At 52.2% G+C, this 26,672-nt stretch overlaps 9 protein-coding genes across 12 annotated transcripts; 5 read left to right on the top strand and 4 right to left on the bottom strand.

The window, feature by feature from the left end:
* Nucleotides 1–138: 138 nt before the first annotated feature.
* PV05_07522 (uncharacterized protein) lies at nt 139–2,219 on the top strand. Its single transcript, XM_013460354.1, has one exon. The coding sequence runs from the start codon at nt 213–215 to the stop codon at nt 1,764–1,766; it is 1,554 nt and encodes a 517-aa protein (XP_013315808.1). The 5' UTR covers nt 139–212; the 3' UTR covers nt 1,767–2,219.
* Nucleotides 2,086–4,341, bottom strand: PV05_07521 (uncharacterized protein). The gene is made up of 3 exons (XM_013460353.1): nt 3,882–4,341; nt 3,441–3,823; nt 2,086–3,384 (listed from the first exon to the last, which is right to left on the bottom strand). Exons 1-3 carry the CDS (start codon nt 3,932–3,934, stop codon nt 2,621–2,623), a joined length of 1,200 nt encoding a protein of 399 aa, XP_013315807.1. The 5' UTR covers nt 3,935–4,341; the 3' UTR covers nt 2,086–2,620.
* An 889-nt stretch (nt 4,342–5,230) lies between these two features.
* Nucleotides 5,231–10,054, bottom strand: PV05_07520 (uncharacterized protein). Its single transcript, XM_013460352.1, has one exon. It carries the CDS (start codon nt 9,791–9,793, stop codon nt 5,873–5,875), a length of 3,921 nt encoding a protein of 1,306 aa, XP_013315806.1. The 5' UTR covers nt 9,794–10,054; the 3' UTR covers nt 5,231–5,872.
* Nucleotides 10,055–10,235: 181 nt separating this feature from the next.
* PV05_07519 (uncharacterized protein) lies at nt 10,236–12,746 on the top strand. Its single transcript, XM_013460351.1, has one exon. The coding sequence runs from the start codon at nt 10,513–10,515 to the stop codon at nt 11,959–11,961; it is 1,449 nt and encodes a 482-aa protein (XP_013315805.1). The 5' UTR covers nt 10,236–10,512; the 3' UTR covers nt 11,962–12,746.
* On the bottom strand, nt 12,519–14,642 carry PV05_07518. 4 transcript variants are annotated; one of them, XM_013460350.1, is made up of 4 exons: nt 14,367–14,642; nt 14,206–14,257; nt 14,110–14,158; nt 12,519–14,062 (listed from the first exon to the last, which is right to left on the bottom strand). In XM_013460350.1, the coding sequence occupies exons 1-4, from the start codon at nt 14,374–14,376 to the stop codon at nt 12,722–12,724; spliced, it is 1,452 nt and encodes a 483-aa protein (XP_013315804.1). In that variant the 5' UTR covers nt 14,377–14,642; the 3' UTR covers nt 12,519–12,721. The 4 variants fall into 4 exon arrangements, with proteins under 4 accessions (XP_013315804.1, XP_013315801.1, XP_013315802.1 ...); XM_013460347.1 differs by having other exon boundaries at nt 14,110–14,257; XM_013460348.1 differs by having other exon boundaries at nt 12,519–14,158.
* A 1,399-nt stretch (nt 14,643–16,041) lies between these two features.
* Nucleotides 16,042–18,609, top strand: PV05_07517 (uncharacterized protein). The gene has a single exon (XM_013460346.1). The coding sequence runs from the start codon at nt 16,299–16,301 to the stop codon at nt 18,483–18,485; it is 2,187 nt and encodes a 728-aa protein (XP_013315800.1). The 5' UTR covers nt 16,042–16,298; the 3' UTR covers nt 18,486–18,609.
* Nucleotides 18,520–20,563, top strand: PV05_07516 (uncharacterized protein). The gene is made up of 3 exons (XM_013460345.1): nt 18,520–18,542; nt 18,593–19,645; nt 19,715–20,563. The coding sequence occupies exons 2-3, from the start codon at nt 18,949–18,951 to the stop codon at nt 20,236–20,238; spliced, it is 1,221 nt and encodes a 406-aa protein (XP_013315799.1). The 5' UTR covers nt 18,520–18,542; nt 18,593–18,948; the 3' UTR covers nt 20,239–20,563.
* Nucleotides 20,564–21,479: 916 nt separating this feature from the next.
* On the top strand, nt 21,480–24,261 carry PV05_07515 (uncharacterized protein; the record flags this gene model as incomplete). The annotated part of the gene is made up of 8 exons (XM_013460344.1): nt 21,480–21,626; nt 21,759–21,878; nt 21,956–22,145; nt 22,202–22,340; nt 22,394–22,619; nt 22,756–22,847; nt 22,922–23,114; nt 23,299–24,261. 8 exons carry the CDS (start codon nt 21,480–21,482, stop codon nt 23,698–23,700), a joined length of 1,509 nt encoding a protein of 502 aa, XP_013315798.1. The 3' UTR covers nt 23,701–24,261.
* Nucleotides 23,965–26,588, bottom strand: PV05_07514 (uncharacterized protein). Its single transcript, XM_013460343.1, has 10 exons — nt 26,564–26,588; nt 26,211–26,467; nt 25,960–26,160; nt 25,495–25,904; nt 25,199–25,420; nt 24,792–25,122; nt 24,597–24,685; nt 24,461–24,507; nt 24,305–24,373; nt 23,965–24,210 (listed from the first exon to the last, which is right to left on the bottom strand). The coding sequence occupies exons 2-10, from the start codon at nt 26,371–26,373 to the stop codon at nt 24,033–24,035; spliced, it is 1,710 nt and encodes a 569-aa protein (XP_013315797.1). The 5' UTR covers nt 26,374–26,467; nt 26,564–26,588; the 3' UTR covers nt 23,965–24,032.
* Nucleotides 26,589–26,672: the final 84 nt, after the last annotated feature.

The raw sequence follows: 26,672 nt of genomic DNA, 5'->3' as shown, positions 1-26,672 counted from the left end.
AGTTCGCTATCTACGTGCTGACCAAGGCAAAAACACTTGTAGTTCCGCTTAAAGCGGCGATGAGCTATGCCAAGTCGAGATCTGGACACTGAACTGAACTGTCCACCAGGCGTGGATTAGGAGTATCTATCTCATCAAGTGACTCTCTCGCTCCCGGTCTTCTTCTATGCTCGTGTTATTGTCGTGAATGTGACCGTCTTTGCATCGACACCATGGTTGTGCTCGCAGCCTCTATCTGCACCAGAGGGGGCAAGCCTCTCCTCTCCCGACAATTCAGAGAGATCCAAAAGTCCAGAGTGGAAGCCCTATTAGCATCCTTCCCCAAACTTGCCGATACCTCTACCCAACACACTACAGTCGAGCAAGAGAATGTCCGTTTCGTCTACCAGCCCTTGGACGAACTTTACCTTGTCCTCATCACCAACAAGCAATCCAATATCCTGCAAGACATCGACAGCCTACACCTCTTCGGCCAGGTGGTCACTTCGATATGCAAGAAACCCGACGAACGCGAGATCTTGCGCAATGCCTTCGAACTCCTCAGCGCTTTCGACGAGCTCGTTACCATGGGCTACCGGGAAAACCTGTCCCTGAACCAAATCAAGACATTCCTCGAAATGGAATCTCACGAAGAGCGCATCCAGGAGATCATAGCTCGAAATAAAGAGCTGGAAGCCTCGGAAGAACGCAAACGCAAGGCCAAACAACTTGAGCTCCAGCGCAAAGAAGCAGCTCGGTCTGCCGCATATGGACGAGGCATGCCGCCCAAGATGCCCCAACAACCCACATACACACCCCCTGTCCGTCCCGACACCTACGACACCTACGAGGCCGAGAAGAACAAGATCACATCCAAGTTTACCGCCTCCCGCCCTACCAAGGGCATGCAGCTGGGCAGAAAGTCCAAAACATCCAACGCCTTTGCCAAAGTCCAGCAAGAGCTCGGCAGTCCCGAACCAGAACCCTCCACTTCACACTCAGAAGATTTACCTGACCGCACCCGCCCGTCCACCTCTACCAGCGCCCCTATGCACGACCACGCACACCCCGTGGTAGTATCTATCTCCGAAACCCTCTCCGCCAAATTGTCGCGCGAAGGCGCCCTCAAATCCTTTGAAGTCAAGGGAGACCTCCAACTCAAAATCGCCGACCCGGCCCTGACAAAACTTGCCCTACGCGTCTCCGCAGACGAAGGCCCCCTGAAAGCCCAGTTCCGCACACACCCGAACGTCGACAAGAACCTCTTCAATGCGTCGCGCATGCTCCAATTAAAAGACACAACAAAACGCTTCCCAGCCAACAACAGCATCGGGGTCCTACGCTGGCGCGCCACCGCGCCTGCAGACTCGGCCGACGTCCTCCCGCTCACATTCACAGCATGGGTCAACAAAAGCGACGACAGCTACACGATCACGATCGAGTACGAGCTCACCAATCCGGAGACCACGCTGCGCGACGTCACGGTCACGATCCCCTACTCGAGTGCGGAGCCGGCCGTCAGCAGTTTCGACGCCATGTACCAAGTCACGGGCGACAGTCTGGAATGGACGATCGGCACGATCGACGCCGACAACGCGAGCGGCAGTTTCGAGTTCGAGGCCCAGACCGATGATGATGCCGAGTTCTTCCCGATGACCGTGTCCTTCGACATGACCAAGCCGTACATCGACGTCGATGTCCTGGCTGCCAAGTTGATCGACATGGACGAGGATGTGGATTTTGAGAAGACCGTCAAGGCGAATGCCGATGGATTCATGATCGAGTAGAGAGTTATATATGTGATGATGGCTGCTTTGGGAAGGAAGAGGTAGACGGGTTTCAAGACACCTGGCGCCATCACATGTAGATTGTGGTCTTCATTCAAGAAAAGTAGAAAAGTCATCATGGCTGCAAGACATGGCCATCACATGTTCACATGTCGAGGTGATATGGTCTTCCATTCAGGAAAAGTCATCATGCTGTTGCAATGCTCACTCACTGGTTAATGATTTGAATAAAGCTAGGAATAGGTGGGTTAGGTAGTTACGGAGCAGAAAAGAACAGCATCACGGCCGTTATGCATGGGAGCCTGCGAATGGGACCAATCTCGCCTTTCACACTCTATCTACGGAGTATGCAGGGGCGAAAAGGATGGGGGTATCGTACTCCATACTCCGTACTCCATACTCCGTACTCCCTATGTCCCCGGCAAATTGAGCCTTCCAGTACTACGAGTATCGGCTATGAGCTACCTAGTACTTAAGACGGCGATGAATTCTTATGGGTCATGCTTCTTATTCTTTTTTTCGATCTTATGCAGTGGTCATCACATATCATGTCGTTAAGCTCGTTAGTTTTACTTCTTCTCCATCCTCAATTTCCACCACGCTGATCGATGCACAATGCACATATGCCATCGCGCCTGATCATCGAGATCGGCATCATAAAATATGACCAGCTTTCCACGGCTCGCGGCCGTATGCATATGCTTTTCCAACAATTGGTCGGGTATCGAATTGAAGAAATGATGACCATAACATACCATACTCGTATGCAGATGCGACGAATGTCCCAAGCATGTATGCAATCCTTCCCACTCCCGTCTGTCCAAGGGATAGAAAATCGTCGACTTTGCTCACGACTATTGAGGCCACACTCCATTATCGATCAGCTTGAATAAATCCCACTCGGCGGCACCCTCGGTTTTGAAGTTCCAGAAAATCCATCCTTGCACCTTGGACTCAAAGGCACTCATTTGAGCGCTGATATAGTTCGTCGTCGCTTGCCTGTAATAGTCGCTCCACTGGTCAATGGAGTTCATGTTGGCGCAGGATCCGACATAAGGCGCGCCCTGGTACGTTCCATCGTATCTCGCCCCAACGCCCCGCCCATTGATCGCAGGAGCACAGTCTGTCATTGCGGCCGTCCATTCACCAACAATGATGAACTTATCCTGGCCAGTGCCCCACGTATTGGCCGAGTTCCACACTTCACTAACGTGGTTTTCGGGCGACAAGGCGACGCCCTCGTTTGTGAAGCACTGGTACTCGTGGTGATCAACGATGGCGCCTGATGTGCCTTGGCCGGTAAGGAACCCGTTCCAGTTCGATGGCTTGTCGAAACCATCGTGGATGACAACTGGTGTCTGTCCGTTCTGTCGGACAATGTCGAAGCCCGACTGGTAGTAGCCTTGTGTTGCAGGCTTTCCGCCCGACAGGGCTGGCATGTAGGGCTCATTCAAGAGCTCGATGCCCGCCACCACATCGGAGTACTGTGATGTTCCGTACTTCTCGGCAATTTGGCCGATCACGCCAAGCGTGGCGTCGACAGTATCGCCCTGCGTCCAGCCTGGAGCCGAGGTGAGCTGGCCTGAGTTGTCGTACCCATTCTGAGAGCGTGGTGCGCCTGCAAACCACCGTCAGTCCCCATCCATATCACACAAACACACATGCATAACATACCATGCAAATCAATCCAGATTTTCAAGCCTGTTTGCCGAGCCCAACCAATGGCCGTGTCGAGATAGTCCGCAGCACCTTGTATATATGGATCCTGCTCGTACTTCTGGAATGCCCAGTATCCTATCGGTATCCGTACCAAGTTGAAGCCATTAGCGGCGATCTTCTGGAAGTCTCCCAGCGACACCCAGCTGTCCCAGTGGCTGCGCAGAATCGACTCGGCGTCGCCAGTGTTCTGGCAAAGGGTATATTCGTCCACCACATTGCCACCAAACGGCTGGAATATTGACGGGGTGATCCAAGGTTCAAGAACCAGCCACCCTCCGATGTTGACGCCTCGTACCGGACTCGACCCATAGGAAAATTGACGCTTGGATACGGGAGATCTGAGTTTGGTCAGCCACCTCTGCTGGACGCAATGGGCATCAAACTTGTATGACTTACGCTGCTGCGCTGGTGACTGCTAGGGCAGTGATGAGAGCCTTTCTTGCCCACATGTTGAAGGTGTTTGAGGGTCAGAAGTTTGGGAAGAGTAGGAGAAAGGACACAGGCTGGGTACAACCACGTCTTTCTCCTCCAGAAGCTGGGGGAGACAGACAACGAAAGTACTAGTAGGTCTGGTATTCACAGGCCTTTCCCAGACAGTATCCCACTTTACGCTGTGTAAGGTAATGACGAAGGTGAATGGGCAAGTGATTGGCTTGGAAGCAACGACTTGACCAGAAGTGAAGGTTTGCTCCGGACAATGGTCACCTGCTATAAAAGAAAATGGGACGGACGTGAGGAGTAGGACAGCTTCTTCCAGTAGTCACCAATGGTGATGTGGATCTAAAGAGTAACAAACTGCATAAGATGGGCAGGGCCTTTTGATCAGCAGAGGTAGACTAGGGCGAGGTCTGGAAAGGTAGTATTGATGCACGTTCTCTTTCACGTAACCAGCATGATAGTCATTCATTAGCATATTCATGTACCTGATGAGCTAGAGATTTGAGGACATGGCCATCCTTGAGCCCGTGGATCCAGTCAAGGGTATGAGTGGTTGTATCTCGTACGAGTAGAGGTCGTCAGGGTAGGGTGGCGTCGAAAGCGGGCCGGAGGCTGTGAATAAGATTATTGGAAGCTCGGTTCTCGTATGGAGTCGAAGAGACTAAAACGGCCGGCTGGCTGGTTGAGGTCAATGTACTGAGTGGTGGAATGCGGGTCGAAAAAGGACACAAGTTCGAGAGAGTATGTGGAAAAGTCAGAGGCAGGAAATGAAGTTGGGATCATCGGGACGGACCCTCTTTGGACGCGACAGGGCAACCAGAGGACCCAGCACAGAGCCAGACAAACCGAGGTCTCGAGAAAGGTCAAGCTACCACATCATCCACCATCATCACATGAATCGCAATCCGAGTCGAACGATGAGGAGAAGAAGGAGAAGGTGGTGAATGGACAATTAACGGACGACAAGCCGAAAACAGAAGAGTGCTAGAACATATCGAGTCTCGAGTCCCCCAGCTTTGACACCGTCTTGTTTACCAGGTACCCTATGTGCCTATGTGCCTATGTGCCTATGTGCCGGTGGTGCCTTACCACAGCGTGCCACAGTAACCGACAGTAACCCTCTGATGCCTTCTTCTCCATGTCGATCGAAAGGTTCAGAGGAAAATGATTCGCCATGCCCACGTCGGGTGACCAGGACCAGCAATGCATCTACAACGTCACAGCAACCGAACTCAACCCTCACACCGACTATTCATGGATAGTTCTCTGGGATAGTACACAGTAGTACACAAATAAATCCATTGACTTGTGCTACAGCGTTGATGGCGTCCTTCCTTCTTCTTTCACGCACTACAGAGAGTGTTGAACAGAAATACAAGCCATGAAGCACTTGGACCAGCCCGCGCCAGCCCCAGCTTCTGGCCCCTGTGCCCTTTAGGCCGTAGCTTAGCGATGGTTCCTTGCAGGGTCCCAGGGTAATAATGCAGAAGCCACAGAAGCAACCCCAGTCGCCATCCACTTTGGTCACTGCTAGACTCTTCCAGGCAACGGCGCAAGCCTTCCGCGGCAGCCATCACCCTTTCCGTCCTGCTTCTGCCAGCCTCTGCCGCAGGTGGCTTGTTCTCCGCGAACACATTACCCGAAGGCCGAGACTTCGACTGCACATGCATGTTTTGTCTTCATCTTAAAACATTGTCTCAGTCGCCATCGTACTCAACAAAACCTTTTATGGTCGACACATCAAAGACAAGTCTCGCATCGCCTACGAGTATCAAATGTTGGATGGATATAAGCACGGCCACGTCAGCCCTCCTCCATTGTTTCAGGTAGACACCGGTAAGAAGATAGTCAGTCGGCAAATCTCATGGCAAGATTTTTCCTGTCAGGTACCATGACTGGGCCAGCGAATGACAATCCAGCACATGTCTGCCTTGTCCATGTACCTGATCCTACAAGACCTCTGTGATCTGTTGTCGCTCAATAATGGAATTCTCGGATTGGTCTCGGGAAATTCGGTAATAGTAGCTGGCGAAATCAGCACAGTCCATCTTACGCAGAAATTCTTCGTCGTGAGTGATAACAATCAGCTGGAAGTTCGATTGCTGCTGTCGCTCTCGGATGATGTCGCGGAGTGACTCTGCCAGACTTTCGATGTTTTCCCGGTCCAGGTTGGTGGTCGGCTCGTCCAGTGCAATCAGTCCACAGTTGGCGCTGAAACATTCGGCCAACGCCAGTCGAATAATGATACTGGCAAGCACCTTTTGTCCAGCGCTACATCGACCTCGCATGTCCATTTCCGCGTCTCTCTTGACCATCACAACTCGGTAGTTGTACGATCGATTGCCACGTCCAGACTCGTTGTCAGCACGAATCATGATTGTATCAACATCGCTGCCTTTGTACGTCTTGCGCCACAGCTCTTCAATGATACTGTTGATTTGCTCCATCTTGAGGCTGTGATACTTCATAATGGCTTTGTCCAATGCGCCACCGTACCGGCCCAGGTCTTCCACCGCCGCTTTGGTCGCCTCAACTTTGATGTGAGCCTCCTTGTAGCGGTGAGCCGCGTCTTTGCCGTCCGTGTTGTACTCTTCAAGAAGCTCCTTGAGTTGAGCATCCTTCGACTTCATTTCTCCCATCTTGCCTGCCTGTTCGGCACCGAGTTTGTTGTATTCGTGCGTATACTTCTGGGACTCTCGCTGAAAATTGTCTCGATCCGCCTCCGCGTTCTGGCTAGAAAGTTCTTGAATTTCTTCTTGCAGCTGTGCAAGTGCGCGGGTCTCGCGGCGGTAACGCAAATTGTCAGAATACCGTCTTCTCGTTGACTCGCTGTCTCGGATCTGTTCATTGATCATGTTCATATCCCGCGTCAATCTTCCTTGTTCAGTCTGAGAGCGATCCAACTCCTTCTCCAAGTGGCTCAGTTCACGGTTGATGCGCGCAAGTTGATGCGGCCCATCGCGATCGACATAGGACCGGACCTGGTCGTTGAGGATGTCAAGTCCGTTGACGCTCTCGCTAAGTCGTGATTGCTCGTGAGACATTTCTCGTTCTTTCGCAGCTGCTCGTTGATCAATGTCTTCATATTTGGCCTTAGCCGTTGCGATATCAGGGTCGAGCTTTTCGATATCTCGATCAATTTTGTCAAGTGCTTCGCGCTGCTTCTGGTTCTGCCCCCGGAACTCTTCCACTCGAGCCGCCAGCGACGCTTTCTTGTCAAGTTGATATCCGACCGTGTTCAGTTCTCCTTTCAGATCACGCAACTCAAGCTCCATGGATGAAATGCTCACTCGTGACTGCTCCTGCTCTGATCTCAGTCGGCTGATCACATTCTGGACTCCCCGAATCTTCTCCGCAGTCGAGTTCAGCTCTTCCCGAATGTCTTCCAACGTGCGACCGCTAGTCTGCTGGGATTGTTTGGTTGAAAGCTCTTCGAGCTGAACCTCGAGCGTCGTGATTTCACTGTGACATTTCGAAATTGATGCAACCGTCCGACCAACCGACTCTACATCCCGTTTCGATTGTTGGGCGTTTTCCACGTTCTTGTCATGTCTCTCAAGCTCGGATTCCAACTGACCACGCTGTTCATTCAACCTCGCGAGGTCTCGTTCAGCAGCGGGAATCTCGGTGTTTTCAAGCTTCTTCCAAGTCTCGACTACTAGGCCCAGATCCAGGAGACGTTTGTAGTCAGCCTCAACTTCTTTCGGATTAGTCCGCTCGACGTCTGCTAGAGTCTTTGCTATCAGGTCCTGCATGCGTTTCTTCGTTCTTACCAAAGCCGGATCATCATGGCTCTTGAAAGCTCGCGAGCACGTACGACATGCAGGTTTTGGTGCGTCGATGGCTTCCAAAACCTTTTGGTAGTAATCATGAAGACCGGCGAAGCCGCCACTCTCTTCGCGAGCAAAATCCGCATCGGCTTCCGCCTGTTGTAGCGCTTCGTCGTAAGCCCCTGGGCCTTCAGTGATGACTGCACGGATCTGCTTGTCACAATCCTCAGCCTCCGTTTTCTTTCGACCGAGTTCATCACGGAGGGTCTTTTGTTTGAATGAGACCTGTTCCAGCTGTCTGCCAATGGAATCTCTTTCCCGCTCAGCAGAGGACAATTCAGTGCTAGCCTCACTCAAGACTTCTTGGTAAATTCTTTCCACAGTCGAAGGAGTCCATTCTCGCTGCGTCATGGTCTTGTTGATCCGCTCACTATGGGCACCCAACAACGTTTCCAAACTCCGCTGACGGTCCTTCAACTCTTGTTTCAGATGAGAAAGACGAGCGAGTTCGCCAGCCTTCTTGGTGGATTGTACAATCTCATCATTGAGCTTCGAACTGATTGACTCGAAAGATTGGAGTTCCATGTGAGCAGCCTGCAGCTTGTTGTCCCAATCAGCTGTCTTAGCAGCATGACGTGCCTGTCCTAACTTGGCATCAAGATCCTCGATTCGTGACTCCACGACAGCTCTGCTGCCCTCATCGACCTGGATCTGATTCACTCTTCGTTGGAACTCTCCGGCTTCGCGGTCGTTTGAGTCTATCTGCTTCCGGATGTTGACTTTACTGTCCTGAAGCGCTGCTTTACGCTCCGTCAATCTGTTGACAAGAGTCTGAGCTTCTCGTCGTTCTGCTGTATGCTCAAGCTTAATACGGTCGAGGGCATCCTTCTGATCCTTCAGGATCTTCTTGACCTTGATCAAAAACTCTTCGACACGGCTCTCGTCACTAAGATCATCATAACGACGGATCTGGTGTTTTGCAGCAACGTCTCGAACCATCTCCTGACGTCGCACCAGCTGTCGTTCATGTTCTTCTTTTTCTTGTTCATATTTCCCCTTGAGCTTGACCTTCTCCTCTCGCTCTCTCCCAAGTTGTTTGATCCGGTCTTGACACTGAATGTATTCCTCTTGCTTTGCACGCATTTCGTCCTTCAACTCTTGTTGTCTGGTCTCAAACTGTTCAAGGGTCGTCTGCAACCACTCGTCAGACTCATTGACTTCTTCGAGATGTTGCTTGAGCCCATCAATTATGTTCTTTTTGCCTTGAGCCTCGATCCGCTTGCCTTCTAGCAGACCCAGGATCTTCGCATAGTCTTCGCCCTTCCTCCAGGCTTCGTCTGCCATTTTCCGAGCGTGCGAGATTCGTCGTTCCAAATCTTCCACTTGGTCCCTCAACTCTTCAACCTTCTCATGGAGCTTCCGAGCACTGTTTTCGACCTTTCTGGCTTTCTCCTTATCCCCTCTGGCATGCTCTTCAAGGATCTTGTATTTGCCCAATTCTTCATTGTGTTTCTTCCGAATCTGCTTGATGTTGTCGATGGCCTTTGTGTACTTCTGTGCTTCGAAGATCTCGTCGAATTTCTTCTTGAGGGTCGAAGGGTCACTGAGAGGCCACAAACTCTCGTCCTGATGGCAGAAGATGACGTTGTCGATGATGGCAGTACCGACACCAAGATACTTTGGCATGATCAGATCCAACTCGGCCACCCGCGAAGAGATGACTGTTTTCTCGCCTCTCTTGGACACGTTCAAGGAGCTTTCCAGGGTTTTGAGGGAGCGAGCGGTCTTCTTGACTGTCAATTCCAGTCGACGAGAGATGACCAATGCGGTTCCGTCAGCCCCTTTGAAGGACACTCTGACCAGTGCCCTGACCTGTTTGTCATTGCCCAGCTTTGGATCATGGATAAAAGCACCACCTACTTTGGTGTTGGGCGGCTGCATCCCGGTGAAGGCGAATTTGAGGCATTCGATAATGGTGGTCTTTCCAGAGCCATTCTGGCCGACGATGAGGGTCAGGGGAGTTTCGAATTTGAGTCTTTCACCTTGGGTTGGGCTGAATGAGCGTATGCCCATGATTTCCATGGAGTGAAGCCGGGACATTTTGGCGGTTGGCAAGTAGAGCAAGAACGTGGAATGTATGATGTGGATGGTCTAAATGGTGGCTGTGGGTAGCAAACATCCAACTTTCGTCTGTTCAATTGATGAAGTCATTGCCCGCCCAATAGTCGAGACAAGAACACGCGTTAACAACAACGACGAAGAGGGTTTGGAAGAACATGCAAAAAGACCATCAAAATAGATACAACCTTGAAGTGCCGAAAGCAGTGATAAAGGCAGTACTTCTGCGATTTGCCTCCAGCTTGGACACTTACTGATACTGAAGGCGCGACTGACACGCGGTTGATGGGAAGTTGGAGTTGGAGCCTGGAAGCGAAAGCACGTGACCCGAGTGCCCCTAAAGTCTTGGCATTTTCAGATTGCGATTGGTAACCTCCAACTCCAACTTCGCGAATCTCGATCATCTTGCCATGATTTGGGTCAGACCACCTCTTCTTCGGTTTTTCCCGCTACCTGCCTCCAGGGTACCAGGGTCATCTCGGTTCCTTTCCCCGGTACATCCTACCACAGTACGATACAATCGACGGGCGGCGACCGAAATCTCGATTTGCAAGAGACAGCGCACCACTGAGGTGCATCCTCACCCAGTTTTTACTGGACGGACCGTCGTTTCCTGACTGGATCCAGTATCTTCGTCAGCCTATCCCAAGCCTCTTCATTTACACAACGTCCACTGCAGACCCACCGAACACAGCTGCAACATGGCGTTTCCGACCGACATGGATTCATTCAGCCTCCAGCCTGAGATGTCAGATCACTCTTTTCTCGTGAACACCGATATGGGCGTATATCCTGATGGCCTTTCTCTTGACATGACGTCCCTACCCTCGACGACTTTTGCCGCTATGATGAATTCTGTGCCGCCCACTCTGGTAAAGGAGAACTCCAATTCGACCGATACCCCTGACGGTTTTGCCACAAACGCGGTGGGAGCGGGACCATTGCCAATTGGTTTTGCTGCTCAGATCTCCCAAGGCGCTGGTAGCAATTTGACCGAGTTTACGAAACGACGGAATTGGTCTCAACGTGTTCTCGAGGAGCTCAAAGATCTCCTTTATATACTTACCCCAGATGGCCGCATCCTCTATATTTCCCCATCAGGGAAGTTCCTCACGGGATTCGATCCTCAAGATCTTGTCGGCAAGTCGATATTTGACTTCATCCACCCAGACGATCAGGGATTGTACATGCGCGAATTCAACGAGAGCATCGCCACTGGAAATGCATTGCGTTTTTACCACCGCATGCGAACGGCGGAAGCCAAATACCGGATATTCGAATGCCATGGCCATCCACATCTGACTCAGGACACCTCAGGACTCGAACTCACCGGCACGCCCGTCGGACAAGCCGGTCTCTGCGGAGGATTTTTCATGATGGCTCGGCCCTATCCCACCAGAAATTCGGAGCTCCTTGACTCTTTTCTTGAACACAAAATCGAAAACCTCCGGCTCCAAGCTAGAATAGCTGCACTGAAGCGGGAAGAAGCCGAGGACGCAGATGTCCAGCAAGAGCAGTACCACAAACCAGCTGGAGCTTCAAGTTCACGGACTCCCTCAATCTCAGCAGAGATCAGTCCAGCCTCTCCATCAGTGAACTCAAATACAGATTATTCCGGGATGCCGCCACCTGCTAAGCCGACCGTGTCTAACATTGCTCTTACTCGTGAGGCGTTGGATGAAGCCAATGCATTTGCCCGACCCGACAGCATAAGGGATAAGATGGCCCGATACGAAGGATCATCCCATGTCGACTCCATCGAAATGTTAACCGGCCTAAGGTATCGGGAGGGTGAGAGGTCACATGGAATATCGACGGGTGGGGCATCTCCCGCTCTGATTCGTGGCGACGCTGGTATACATATCCCCATCGACAAATCCGAATCGCGATACACGTACTCGGACAAGAAGCACAAGAAAGTCAAGAGCGCAGATGAGTATGTATGTACCGACTGCGGAACGCTCGACAGTCCGGAGTGGAGGAAGGGACCTAATGGGCCCAAGACCCTTTGCAACGCTTGCGGCCTGAGATGGGCGAAGAAAGAAAAGAAGAGAAGTGGGCCCGTTGCTGATGGTTCGACATCGAATGTCAACTCAGCCACGAACACGGGCACCGCGCCCGACATCAAAGAGTCAGGGTCGAACGACTAGAAGTCGAACCATTTTGTGAGAGCTGACCTGTTGCTTTCCAAGTCCATTCGTGGGGCGAACATTGGTCAAGGGATCCAAGCCATAGGGCGCTTCCACTTGCGATGTCGATGTCAACAGGGCCTTGGCTGTTCCATGGGCTTTTTGACAGACTCCAGACTCCATCGAACCTCTCGAAGGCTCGCTGTCGACAAAGTTCCGTCCGCTTCTGGAGGTTCTCTTCCCGTCGAGCGCGTGCGTGCTGCTCCCCTTGCAGATTGGGCTTACGGCACCATCTCGAGCAGTGAGAGCTCCACGCCCTCAAATCGCAGCATTCGAAGTGACAGACTCCTCGACAATTCAACTCATCTCGACTACTTGGGAGTTATTTCCCACCGACGCCTTCCACACAAATTCACTTAGGTGTCAAAAAATCGACTTACTAGCAGCTTCGAGTCCATGCTCGAATAGACACGCAAGCACAAGGTATAGGCATTGAGGCCGAGTTTGTACGGGCGTGAAGAACAGATGGTGTCCTTTCGACCAGCATGGTGTTATGCAACGATTATCATAAACAGCGTTGACCGGCGCACGGATATGTAGTTTACCTTGAGGGTCATCATGGGTTCTTCAGATAAACACATATATCATAGCCTAAACTTTAGATGTCTCCCAGGCCTCGGCTTATACCTGGAACCTGGAATCCTAGAACCCTGACAACCTTCATTTCCTCAGACAGCAATGCAGAAACTTGAAGCTCGGCTGCGCCATAATGGGTATCTATTCAGGTCAAAGTGGAAGCATCCGCCGCATCAGGCCCGACATTCTCGCCAGAAAGGTCAGCTTTCGAAGTATTATCATCCTCAGTCTTCCCGTCCGCGTCCACTAGGACGATATCGCCATCCTCCTCTTCGGTCGATTGCGGATCTTCTTTCTTCTCACCCGTACCCTTGCCAGTGTCATCAACTTGCATTGCATCCACATCAGCACCCTCCGTCTCCTTGAGCACAATCTCGAAATCCTCTGCCTCACGAGACGTCTCGCTCGTCTTGTCTGTCGCCTCCGGCAAACTGTCCTGGCCGGGCAGTACTGTCTGCGCGTCATTTGGGTCTGACGGCTGCCTCTCCTCGAGCGGTGGGCTTCCGATCCGGATCTCGACATCTTGTCCGCCCACACGACCCATATCCACTGACCCTACAACGTCCGGCCCACGGGCGTGAGGTACCAGATCACCCTCCTCATCCATGTACAATCCGTCCTCGGAGCCCGCCATCGTCCGGCTTCCAGTTCCGTTATGTTGGCTCTGATTCACCGGCATAACACCAGCCGTTTGCTCCATGCGCATCAATTCTCCTTGTGTTACTGCACCGTCACGCCTCTCAGGAACCAGAGGGTCTCCTCCCTGTCCAAGCGGATCTGGCAGGGACAAAGGCTCACCTAGGCCGTCCACGTTCGCGCTCTGATCTAAATTTAATTGTTCGGATTCCTCACTCGACCCTTCGCCACCACCAAGGCCATTCCGCAACCACGGTATAGGCGTCAGCAGCGCGCCGCCTAGACTCTCATCACTGCCAAGGGAATTGCTGTCGTAACCGTTCCGATTGTCGCTGTTGCTCCATAGAATACCTCCACCGCCGTCTCCATTGACGCCATTGACAATAGGCGGCGTATCGGAAAGAGGAAAGATATCTGCTGAACTGCTCACGCTGACTATCCGGTCTAGCGCACGCAGCCAAGCAGGCAGCGTCTTGTAGTGCTTTGTAGGATATAAGACCAATTCTGCCAACCGTTGGATTGTATGTGGTGGCTTTTCAGAAAATGCTGTGCGCAGGGTATGTATGACGCTGTTCAGGGTCTGGAGGAGTAGGGAAGGGAGTTCATTAATAAGATCGGACGACGGATCTTGCGAAGGAGGTATTGAGTCGGGAACATGACTTGTCGAGGTGGCTGAGGAGTTTGGGAAAGGTGGTACTGGAGGCAGGTTGCGGACGGGAGTAGAAGGTAATTGCATTGCGGGATTGAAATCTCGTGTCGAAGTGGCATGCGCCTGGGATGGCGAGGAGGGTAGAGTTTGGCGATTTATGTTTGGATAGGGCCGTGGCATAGGAAACTCGGTATAGACGATCTGCGATTGTGTCAAAACTGGCTAACACGACCCTTTTGGATGCATACCCGGTTGAGTCGCTGGAGTATCGGCTCAATGATTGAAGGCCACTTATCACTGGCATGCTGTCAGTCGCTGATTGCATTGGCGTTGGGAGGACATACTAGTCCATCTCTCCATTATTGGCGACATCCTCGAGAGTCTTCTCAACCAGATCTGACATAAAGTTAGCACTCGTTGAGCGCGTGCGCAAAAATACTGTCGTTCCGACCACGCAAATCTTGCAACTGGAAGGAAGAAAAGTCAACGTCATTGCAGTACTCACCTGAAGACATGATGGACCCGGATGCGACTCGAGGCTGAGCCTTGCAGCAAGTATTCAAAACGACTGTAAACTGTGAGGCTGGCAAGGTGAGGCGCAATATGCCGGTCAATCCGTGATGCACGTCTTGCGCATGCAGTAAGTTAGAGCTAAGAGGCGTTTTTCTGACGGTGGACAGGCGCGCTTGAAGCTACCAATGACTCGCTCACCAGCCAAGCCTAAATCGGGTCTTTTAGGCATGGCGCTGCTTATCTAACACGCCCACTGCACGCCCCACCCACGCCCTGGTTGCTTGGAACTTGCCTGGAGAGATGCGTGCGAGCGACGACCTGGGTCAATATGTATCGTCCCATCAGCACTGATGGCAGCCAAGTGATCAATCACCCCGTATCCCTCGAATTCGCCGTTATCCCTGCAACCGCAAAGCCCAGCAACCCATGACCGATCCGTTGATCCTGGACACGGAAGAAAGACCCCGACTTCGACTTATCAAGGTTCAGCCACCCAAGAAGCACAGGACTCGTCTATCTTGGACGCACCGACACCTGAGTCCAGCAGGATCGTCCTTCTGTCTTTCCTGCTCTCTTCAGGCCTGACGATCAACCTCGTCACTATTTCAGCTCTTGATACTCCGTAGTACCTCTCGCTTATCAGTCCATATTCGATTTTCATTGAACCAAAACAGCCCGTCAGCTTCAAGGTCACATCTTACAACAAGTGCATCTGCTGTGCTGCAGGGTCCACGCCGAGGTACGGAGGAGAATTCTATGGCTGCACCCGACCCATACCGTTCCTCATTTTCGCCATCCGGAAAGCCTGCAATAAACACATGTGTCAGGTGCATGAACGCTACTGACACGTTGGCCGTGCTACAGTGACAGTCGCTGGATCCGAGATGATTTGAGCCTTCACTTTCTCAGATCGAGCACAGGACAAAAATGGCCGGCCTTTTGACTCTGACCCCTTCGATCCTTCCCAATCTTGGTTCTTTCGGGCTGGATTCAGTCAGTCTCAGGTTCACTCCAAAACATGTTCCGAACAGGGCTAGACGTTCTGCCTCCCTCGGTTGCTGCAACATTTTCAAACTGTCTTCTCTTCCGCTCATCTATGACCACAACCTATTTGGTGCTTAGATCCAAAGTCTCCTTCGTAGCATGGCATTTCGTGGCGAATGGAGGGCTCGAACGCAACCGGTCTCTTGACGCGTGAATGCGATGGGTGCGGTTCCTGCTGACACAAAGCCAAAGGGCGACCCTAGGCCCCGGAAAGGCGGGAAACCATGCCTGACAAGGCGACCGACCATGCCTGACAGGGCGAACTACAGTCGGAATGGCCATCAAACCACCATTCAGCTCGAGCGTTCTCGACTGCGCCGCCCCTACATCCCGGTGAATCACGACCCTCCAACTGCCCTGTGGCTCCTCTTTGGCTTGCCGTTCTTCAGCGTTTGTTCGCCAAATCGTGCCTTGATCCAGGAGCCGCTCCCGCACTTTCTTCTGGCTCACCCAAAGGGTGGCCAGACAGCCATGGAGCCTGTCCCACTCCCACTCCTGCCAGTGTCCGACCGCGTGCTTCCAAGATGATCGCTTCGTCCTTACCACCCAGTTACCACCCCACACCTGACATCTGCCTCCAATCGTCAGCAATGTCCGAGTCCTCGCTTCCTCATCCTCGTTCCCTCAACCTCAACTGCTGTGTCTTCCTTGTGAATTCACCTCTCCTCCGTTCGTCGTCCAGATAATTCACTGGCTTCGTCTCTCGATGCTCAGCCTTGTCATGACGCTATCTGCCAGCTGCTGTCACTGCTATGCAGCGAGCGGACTGATAGTCCTTGCTTTTCCTTGACTCGACTCCACCGTTACCTCAGGAATGACCTGGATCACCTCCGAACCGATCACCTTACCTGAACACCCTCTGTAACAACGCTTAAACACCATGGGTGCCTTGAGTGTTCCTCCGCAGGGCCTGACCCTACGACACAACTCCAAGCATAACACCGGAGACAAACGAGCCAGCGAACCCTCCCAAGTGATCCGCTTGGACCTGGTTGAGAACGTCACAAAGGAAATACTTCGATCTCTCAAAAATAATGAACAGGTCAAACTCAGATGTGGAAAGAGACCTCTCGTGCAGTTTGGGAAGAAGGCCATACCTCTGAATAGCAGTGTCGACGCTTTCCCATCTGAGATCTTCACAACCCGGGCCGATGATTCCGATTTGCTATACTTCTCTGGAAAATCAAGCCATAGACTGGAGGTACAGAAAGCAGTGGAAGATACTGCTAAAAGTGATGAGGCACTGGCTACTCTTGAAAACACCCTCAAGTCGATACAAGAACAAAGAGCGTCCAACGAGACCAGCATCATAGGTGGCAGAGGAGAGTTGAAACATGTGGGCAGGAAGGACAACAGACCGTCACCACTGCTGGCGCCAGGCTCGACGCTCAGGAAAGATCTTCTGGGAGGATTGTCAACTTCGAGGCCATCGAGCCCTTTCTTGTCCGCTTCCTTCTCTCCCAGGTTAGGGCCTACATCTACTCCTCTGACTCCTGGGATGTCCGCAAAGGACAGAGTGCGATTGGATGCTGTTCGAATCCCGCTGGTTCACCTCCTTGCCATTCGGCCTATGACTCTCAAGGAAATCTCTAAGCAGCTCCATGCTCCCAAGGACGACTGTGAAAGGCTGATAGAGAAGGTGGCCAGAGATTCCAAAGCAGGTGATGGGATGAAGGAGCTGAAGGAGAAGACCTATCGTGAGTTGGATGTGTGGAAGTTCCCTTATCGATCCCAGGAGGATAGACAGAAGGCGATCGACCATGCCGTCCAGGCCTATGATCGTATGCGAGTAGAAAAGAAGGACATCCTGTGGCAACTACTGTTGCCTCGGGATGAGCGAGGTAAAGGCATCATCCTTTCGAGGCTCAACTTTGACAAGCCTGTTGCACCCAAACCCGAGCGTCTTGCGGACAATAGCAATGAGAGTAAGGCTGAGCTGTCCGACAGAGAGCTTGGGAAGACGAAAGTGAAGAAGGATGAAACTGTGGTCGTCCAGAAGAAGGCAAAGGACAAGCCCAACAGTTCCAAGTCCCGTCTTAATGGAGACACATCTGGGGAGGTTCGTGGGAAGAACACTCCGCAACCGCAAAGCAAGGCTGCCAGACCCGATGGCAAGTTCAAATCCTCCGAACGAATAGAAGACTCTGATGAGGAAGCCGACACAGTGGAAGTCATCGGCGTCAAACCAAGTCACACGAAAACTTCGACTGCGAACAAAAAGCCAGATCAAGATAATGCGGGGACTCCGAAACCGACACATGTAATTCTATCACCAAGGAAGATAGTACACAAAGCGTCAGATTCAAGTTCCTCTTCGAGTGGAAACGAGCAGGTGCGATCAGCACTTACGAATACTTCACAGTCGTTGAAACCTCAACCCAAATCGGAAAGTACGGCCTCCCGCATTTCACCCAGACCAAGACACGATAGTTCACCGTCAAAACCTTCGCCACTAGGATCATCACCGCCCACCACCTCTACCGATCTCGACAATTCCAGCTCGAGCAAGGCTTCGAATCAATCGTCAGCTCCATCGTCTCCGCCGTCTAGTGTAGACATGCCGAAACGAAAGCAAGGTACCAAATACTCCCCCGTGGTCCGGGACAAGAGTCAACCTGTTTCGCGAGGAAGGAGTCCTGACAGGAGCCCAGCAAAACGGAAAGTTGCGCCGACAGACGAAGAACGACCTGCGAAACGGCAACAGCCGGATTCCGCTCGTCTTACGCCTGTAGCGAATGTCACAGCTGAGCAGCTTAAACGGCCTGCTCCTGTCCGAACCGAATCTGAATCTGAAAGATCCACGTCACCCGAAAAGCCGGGGCCAAATCGACATGATATTATTCAGGATGCAAAACGGTTTCATAGATACTACCAAAGATACAAGGATCTGTACGATCGAATCTCACAGATGGAGGAGAAGGAACGTGATGATAAAGACATGAATGATCTGTGGAGGATGCACAAACGGCTGAAGGAGATGAAGGCTGATATCTGGAACAACTGGGGCAAGGTCGAGAAGGCAGACACAAAAGTTGTTGATGCGGTGAGGGAAATGGTGGCTGTCTAAAAGGAAGCAACACATCCATGCATTTTGCGGAATTGTTTTAGGGTATGGCAATACTCTGTAAGTAAGGACGGCCTTTTGACGAATCTATCATAAGACATTACAAACAGAACCCCTTCACCAGCGGTTCCTTTCCACTTTACGCGATGATGAATTGAACCTACTAGGCTCTTGATATTGGGCCATGCGAACAGCGCTTCCCTGAACTGCTGAATTCTCTAGCAGCCTTCACCGCAACATCCACCATCAGTGACAGGCACCTCAAGATCCTTCACTGCAATCTCGTGCTCTCTACACTCACACCGCCTTCACTTGTCACTTACTTGGACCCTTATTCGACACGCACCAAGTGTTCAACTATCTCGAAAGCTGCGTTCCTCTCCCACATTGACTGACAACCGTCGAACCTCTTCTGCACTGACCTTAGCCGATCCGTCCACAAGCAACAAATCCTACTTAGGACACGATGGGCAAGACCAAGCCTCGAGGCCGCGGCCAACGCGCGGCAACTGCAACGCCACAGAGTACGAAACCGGTGTGGAAGACCGTGGTCGATTTGACAAGTGACCCACACTCCATCAGTTCATCAGCTCCCATCCGCCAGCCTACAGCCCTGTCACCTGCCTTTGGCTCCAAGACGAATACAACGATCGAGGTGCCTTCAGATCCAAAGATGAGCCCGGCCTACCTTTTCCAGCAGATGGCTCTTATGAAGAATCGAGCGAACGTTCGACCTTCCTTTTCCAGCACAATCCATGCTGAGCCCGATCACGGTTCGAGTTCTGATGTCAGCTCTGAAGATAAAGAGAATACTCCAACCCCGAGACAGCGCAAAGTGAAGGACAACCCACAAGAAAAGCCGAAGGAGATTCCAGGAAAACAAACATTCGACGGAGCCCAGGACAAGGACAAGGCAGCGAACCGCACAACAAATGTCAGAGGTAAAGACAAAGGCGCCTCCCAGGCAGGAAAGGACGATGCCAGGCTCGAGCAACAAAAAGACAAGAGCAAGACCGAGCAAGAAGGAGAACCGAACTCTATCGAAACCCCTAGCAAGAAGTCAAAGCCAAAGAAGAAACGTAAGGCTCGCGACGAGGAGGAGGAACACGAAGGGTCGAGTAGTCACAAGAGAGACCAACAGAAGGGCCCAAAGTCTGAAGCTGGTATGTAGAAATCTCCAGATCTCTGGAGGTTTCTTGGTTGACGATATGCTAATCTACCGGTGTGAACAGGTAAATCCAAAAAGCGCAAGCGGAACCATGACGATGATGAGCACAGCAAAATGACTGCGGAAGCTCAAGCCATCAAGCTACTTCGCGAGACACTCCCAGGCAGCCGACTGTCCCGCGTTCGGAATCAGCTCGTACAGGCATTAGGATGCGATCCGACGGAGTTGACCGTGTTGGTTACTACAGCTAGAGATACCATCATCGACCTGGCTAAACAGCAAGTGGCCCAGACGGAGAGATCATATAACGCCATTCAAGCCGAGTTGTTGGGAATGCTGAAGGAGCAGAATGAGAGACTCGAACGATTCGAGGGCCGAGCCAAAGCTGCTATCGAGGCGCGTCGTTCAACTCCTGATTCCGACTCTAGCTCTGATTCCGAGTTGGAGGTGTCAGAGGAAGAACAAGCTCCAAAGCGACATAAGAGCCGTGGACGCGGACGAACGGTCAGTCCCGTCTCGGTTCGTCGACGAGCTTCTACCACCGGACCTCACTCTCGAAGTGCTGGTTGTCAAGACTATGTCCAATGAGAAACCTGCCATATCAACCAATGTATTGGCGCCAATTCGGTAATATGGAGACCGTTTCCACCAGGTATCAGGGAACAGGTTTCAAAGTACGGGCAGGGGTTGTCACACTAGATCCATCAGAACATCGAGCGTTGAAGGAATCACAGCTATGGACATGATATTTGATGAGAAGAAGAACCAAGCTCGAACCAAGATATGGTCAATCTCCGAGGGCCATGAGGTGAGAGTTACAGTGTTTTTATTGTGGAGAGATGAAGAGGAGCTGTATGCTTACCCCTTGGCTTTTACAGTAGCTAGTTCAATTCAAGACCAAGCTTCAACGCTCTAGGTAGTATCGTAGTAGTTCCGGGATGCCTATGAAGGAAATCCCATTGCATTTCTGCCCATCTCTTCTTCTCGCACTCTCATATCGGGATACCCTTTCAAGCAATTCCAGCTGCAGGTGGTCAGGTGAGCGTTGAAGGACTGGTCCCGACTGGTCTTGACTCCCACGGCTCCGCATGCGACGTTCTCATCCCTGTTGACTATCCATGGCAATCCCCCAGATTTCATGCCTCTCCCCCACGTCCTTTTGATTGCCGACCCCTGTGACCGAAAACATACCCCGTGGGTACCTCACTGCGCCCTGTAGTGGCCTGTACCTCTGTGCCTTGGTGCCTGTCCAGTAGTACTACCACTTACTACGTACATTGCCGACCAGCCAGTAACAAGAGTGAAGCACGAGTGACGTACGTGGCTTCCCCGCACCCCAAACACCTTGAACCGACTCCACACTTATACGACGCGTCGAAGACTGGTCAACTCCAACATTTGCTCGCATTCTCCCGGCCAATCTTTGACATCGCAGTGGTCGATCACCTTCGTCTGCCGGTGAAATGCAACCATGATCGACAGTCCGGCCTTACTATAGTACAGGTATCTTGCTCATCCACCTCGTCGTACGCCCAGAAGTGTTCGAGTCAGAAATCCATGAGGAGGATCGGCTTTGACTCAAGCGGCAAGTGAGCGGACAGGCGAGCAAGCACAATGCAGTAGCCGCTACTTGTTCAATCATGATATAAGGTGAAGATCCCGCAACTCTCCATCCTGTCCTTCGAGAACTCCATCTCGCCCTTATTTTTCCCTTGCTCTCTCTTCTCCGCCCTAGATATCTGTATCCGTCGCGTGTGCAAGGCCCAAAGTTTGCATAGACACAAGACAGACCATATCCAGATCTGCTCGATCATCCTTCTCCCCTCAATATGAGAGACTGGTACGGCCGTGGCCGGTCATTACGGGCGGCAATCGGAGCATGTTGCCTTGCAGCATTTTTGTTCTTTGGTTTCGACCAGGGCGTCTTTTCGGGTATCTTGCAAAACGAGAATTGGTTGGACCTGTTTAATCATCCGGTACGTCGCATCCAGCATCTCCCTTGCCGGTCCTCAAGGCGCATGCTGTCTATGGGCGCTTGAAGTTCCACCATCCCAACGTCTTCAAACAAGTTCGGTCGCCAACCGAGACTGACCGCGGCCTATGTTCAGGACGATACCGAAACTGGCATCCTCGTGAGCTGCTACTGCCTCGGCGCGCTCGGCGGATGTGGCCTCAACTTCTTCATAGGGGACCATTTTGGTCGCCGACGGATGATGTGGTTTGCTATGGTACGTCTGTCCTTTTGCAATACCATCCCCGCTCCCGTATCCTTCTTTCTCCGGTGCTGACCTGATGTAATGCTCAGGGTTTCGTCCTCGTGGGAGCCAGTCTGCAAACATCGGCATACACCAAGCCGCACCTAATCGTCGGCCGAGTCATTACTGGATTCGGGACTGGAATCGACTCGTCCACGGTGCCGATGTACCAATCTGAGCTGTGCAGGAAAGAAAAACGAGGCCGTCTCGTCTCATGGGAGGTATTGTTTATCGGCATCGGTAAGTCTTGCTTTCGGCCTGGGGTTTGCTGGGGCGATTCTGACTCCATGGAAAAGGCATTTCGTTCGCATATTGGCTGGACTTCGGCATGTCCTACGCCGGCGGCGCCATTGCATGGCGTCTGCCGATCGCTGTCCAGCTCATTTTCGCCATTTGCGTTATCATCTTGCTGTTCGGTCTGCCGGAGTCTCCTAGGTAAGACCGCCAGCACGCCAGACCGTCAATTTGGACATGCTGACCGGTTGTAGATGGCTTTTCAAAAAGGGCCGCGAAGAAGAAGCCATCCAAGTCCTCTGCGCGGTTTTCGACCTACCTCCGACAGATCCCTACATCACTTCGGAAGTCGCCAACATCAAGCACGCTTTAGCTGTCGAGTCTGGCGTCACGAGCCACCGAGCACTGTTTAGGAAAGATAAACTCAAGACAAGGAGGAGGATCATGTTGGCTTACTTTGGACTGTTTATGAATCAGATGGTAACGTACTCTCCGTTTTCCTGCCGGCCCCCAAAGAACGGTCGAGGCGATAGCCCCTTCGAGAGGTTGTCATCGAGTTACCTAAGCCCCTCCTCCATCTCTCTGGACCATATAACTAATTTACCCTCGTGTCCAGGTCGGCATAAATCTTGTCGTTTACTACATGCCGACAGTCCTCGTCTCCACGGTTAAACTCGCTCCACGCGTCGCACAAATCATCGCAGGATTGTACGATCTTACCTCTCTCCCTCTCCACAAACGCATTCTCCCTCTGTACCTCGCTCAGTACTGACCGCATACAGTATCCAACTCATGTTCATCGTCGGCAATCTCGGCCCAGCGCTGGCCCTCGACCGCATGGGACGCCGCAAGACCATGCTGTACGGCTGCTTCGGCCTGGGCATCTGCATGATGATGGCCTCGATTTTGTTGTCGTTCGGCAAGAAGAACACCTCGTCCGCCGCGGTGGCCTTCTTCTTCGTGTACATGATCATCGTAAGTTGTGCTCTCTTGCTTCTGTTTCCCATTCGCTGGCTTTGCTTCCCATTCGAACCAATCTCTCTCTCTGGACTGGTTTTTTTCCTCGGACTCAGTGAAAAATTTCGATCACTCGACTGCTTTCCTCGCACTCATTGAAAATCTTGCTCGGCTACTAACTAACTGTCCGCGCTTAACACAGTTCGGTGGCTCAATCAACGTCGTCCCGTGGGTCTACGGGCCCGAGATCCTCCCGCTACAAGCTCGCTCGCGAGGCACCGCCATATCGGTCGCCGCGCACTGGACGTGGAACTTCTTCGTCGTCATGATCACGCCCGTCCTGATCAACCGCCTCGGCTGGAAAACGTACCTGATCTTCATGTCGTTGGCCTTCTCCTTTGTGCCCATCATCTACTTCTTCTACCCGGAGACGTCCAACATCTCTCTCGAGGACATCGATCGCATTTTCCTCAAGGACGGCGAGACCAGCGCCGACGCGAGTGAGCGCTCGAGCACCATCGCCGACAACGAGTCCGCGGATGACATGAGAGTGCGGCATGAGCAGACGGACAAGGTCGGCGAGAAACACGTTGAGGACGTGTAGCTAGGATTTCCGTAGAACACGGGATCCACGGCCAGAAAAGCGAACCGACGAACATTTCGCTGTTTCCCGTGAACGAGAGCAAGCTCGGCTCGGCTCGGCTCTACCTTGGACGTCGAAGCTATGCAATGAACAGCCTGCTAAGCTGTGATTAGGAGACGACGTCGGGGTTGGGGTGGTGGCATGAAGAGCTGACTGGAAGCGATGGCGATGTGACAGATGCTGAGAGGTACGAGAGGTCTTTTTCAAGGTTGACAAGTGGCCCGGGCTCGATCAAATGCGATTACGTTCTATCCTAAGGCCACTGTCTCTGTTCAACGAGGGACGCCATGCCTTCACACCTTGACGAGATCCGTCTCGACGTGCGCCAAGTCCGCCTTGTCCATGCTTGCACTTCTGTTCTCAACCACACCCTCTGGCGTCCTTTCGACTCTGAATTGTTCCACCGCAGCTTTGGCGGATCCCATTCGACCTGTGTCGAAGATGACCGACACCTCTTCGATCGTCAAGCGTCTGCCAGAAGAAGAAAAAGGAGAATCGTTAGCATACACATACACGCCGCCACCTGAAGAAGGCCGAGACCCTTTTCGGGGAGGATTGCACTCACTTTGTTTCCGGAAAGTACAAAATAATCAGCACAAGATACATGATGATAAGCACAATGTAGATAATATAGCTAGATGGAGTCCTCTGATTTAGCACGAGCACGGCTCAATTCCCCTTTTTGGAGGCAGCAATCTTTTTGCTTGGTGTTGTCACTTACTATTTCCAGGCGATGGTGTCCAGTGCAAGTGGGTTTACCCATTGATTCTGTTCATTTCACAAATTTGAAATCAGTCTGCGTGTGTCTTTACTCCGACAAGGGCCAAGAGGGGGGTTGGGAATCGGGAGGGACGAACAAATGCTTGAGCAACACTTTGCACGGAAAGCATTATACTTAGACCCTTAAGGCGCATATGATAGGGCAGGATCTCGGCGCCGTATGAAACTGAGAAAACAAAACCGGTCAAGTCAGCAATGTACTTTGAAAAGGTAGCAGGGAGCCACTCAAAGTGTAACGTGACTTCGGGGTACAGTAGCTGCAGCAAACTCACATGGCAGGGGCGTCCAGCCGATATCGTAGAAACCGTAGTAGATGAACATGACAGGCACGACTGCGATGCCGACGGCGTGACTCGAATGATGGGCGAAGCTGCCCGACAGTCCCGTCATGACGATGTAAGAAAAAAGCATGCCGATCGTCGAAGTCAGCCAGAGCACTCTGCGGCCTGCTCTCTCGGCATTCATGGACCCGGCATACGCCAGGAGCAGGTTCCATACGGCAAGGCCGCCATTGATGCCTGAAACCTGGGCTGGATCCGTGATACCGACGAGTTTCAGCACCGGCGCCAGATAGTATGTGATGATGCCGTTGCCGATCCAGTTCTGCGGGGGAAGACAACAAAGGTCAGATGATTCGATTCGGAAAATAGGGCGGCCCTCACTTGTCATTGTCACTCACCGTTCCAGTAGCCATTGTCAAGAGGACGAGCAAGCGGCGACGGTTTCCGGGGGTCTTGAAAAAGTCCAGGAAACTGGTCTTATGGTTCTCCTCTTCAAGTTTGATGGCGTGGCAGATTTCCTGGTATTCGTACTTGACCAGCTCGTCGTCCCGGTCGCCATTGGCGTGATACCTGGCCAGGATATCGATTGCCTTGTCCGCATGGTCATGGTGAGCGAGCCACTGGGTTTTCCGGCGAATCAGCAATCATCATACAGGCATCATCTGAAAGCAGAAATCTCGTGTGCAACACTTACTCGCGGGCTTTCTGGAATGAAGAAAAGAAGGACGAGCACGGCCAATGGAGCACAGATCTGAAAGAGGCATGGTGCTCTCCACGCCCAGTTGGTATCGCCCCAGTGTAGCGAACCAAAGCAGAACCAGGCCGCAGCCGTCGACCCAAGGTAGTAGTTGCAGTAGAATGAGCTCGCCAGGATCGGTCTCAATCTCGGATGCGCAATCTCCTGCAGAAGAGCGATGGCCGTGATCTTACCAAAAGGCCCCGCCGCACCGATAAAACAACGTCCCACGATGAATGTGCCAATATTCTTTGCAAAAGCATTCACGAAGGCTCCCACGATGAGAATCACCGAGCCGACGGCCAATGATGCTTTCCGGCCCCATCGAGAATTGATGGCAGAGCTGATATATGGAGTCACAATGGCCGCTTTGGACCACGTCAGCTCCTGCGCCGGTTGGAAACGGGGGATAGTGGAGCTCACGAAGGAAGAGGCTGGCAGAAATGAGGCCCAAGAAACTGCTGGATGGGCTGTTGAAATAGTCCTTCCATTGCGGCATGGCTTGCAGTCCGTTCAGGAGTGACGCATCGTAACCGAGATAGAAGACGCAAAAGTACAGGCCGATGCAGTGCAGCACGTTAACTCGGAGACCGGGGTCCTTCCACCATGACGGGTTTGTATTGTCTTGGGAGGTCAGCACAAACCGAACAGCAAGCAGGAAGAATATTCTTTACTTTTGAGTTGACTGAAGGTCTGTTTCTCGACGCCGGCGCCCATCGTTGAAGTCTCCACCAATCGCGCAGTGAGAATGTTTCCACAGAGCTTCCACGGCACCAAGGTTTGCCTGGTGAATGAAGATAGACTCCGCTGATGTTGGAAGTAGGCAACCACAGCCATATTTTATGGTCTCCGCAGTTCTCCGGAAATGCTAGCAAGCGATTCGGAATTCCACTTTGCCAGGATGACCCCATGGGGGATGAATGTTTCTGCCCTAATCTCAACTTTTAGCTGCTTTCTTGGAGATTGCTTGTTGGAGATGCAGAGAGGGTACGAAGTAGGAGGAGTGGAATATTCGGAAAATACCGACCGATTCCGCACCAACGTCCCACGGTCGATTGCTCCTCCCTGGGAGCCGCTGATATCTCAATTCCGAGTTTCCTCGGGAGCTGCGAGGAGGTTGAGGAAGCGGGCATCGT

Source organism: Exophiala xenobiotica (assembly GCF_000835505.1).
Source record: "Exophiala xenobiotica strain CBS 118157 unplaced genomic scaffold supercont1.4, whole genome shotgun sequence".
NCBI lineage: Eukaryota > Fungi > Ascomycota > Eurotiomycetes > Chaetothyriales > Herpotrichiellaceae > Exophiala > Exophiala xenobiotica.
The sequence above is the reverse complement of the archived record's forward strand: the minus strand, read 5'-3'. Positions and strand labels throughout refer to the sequence as shown.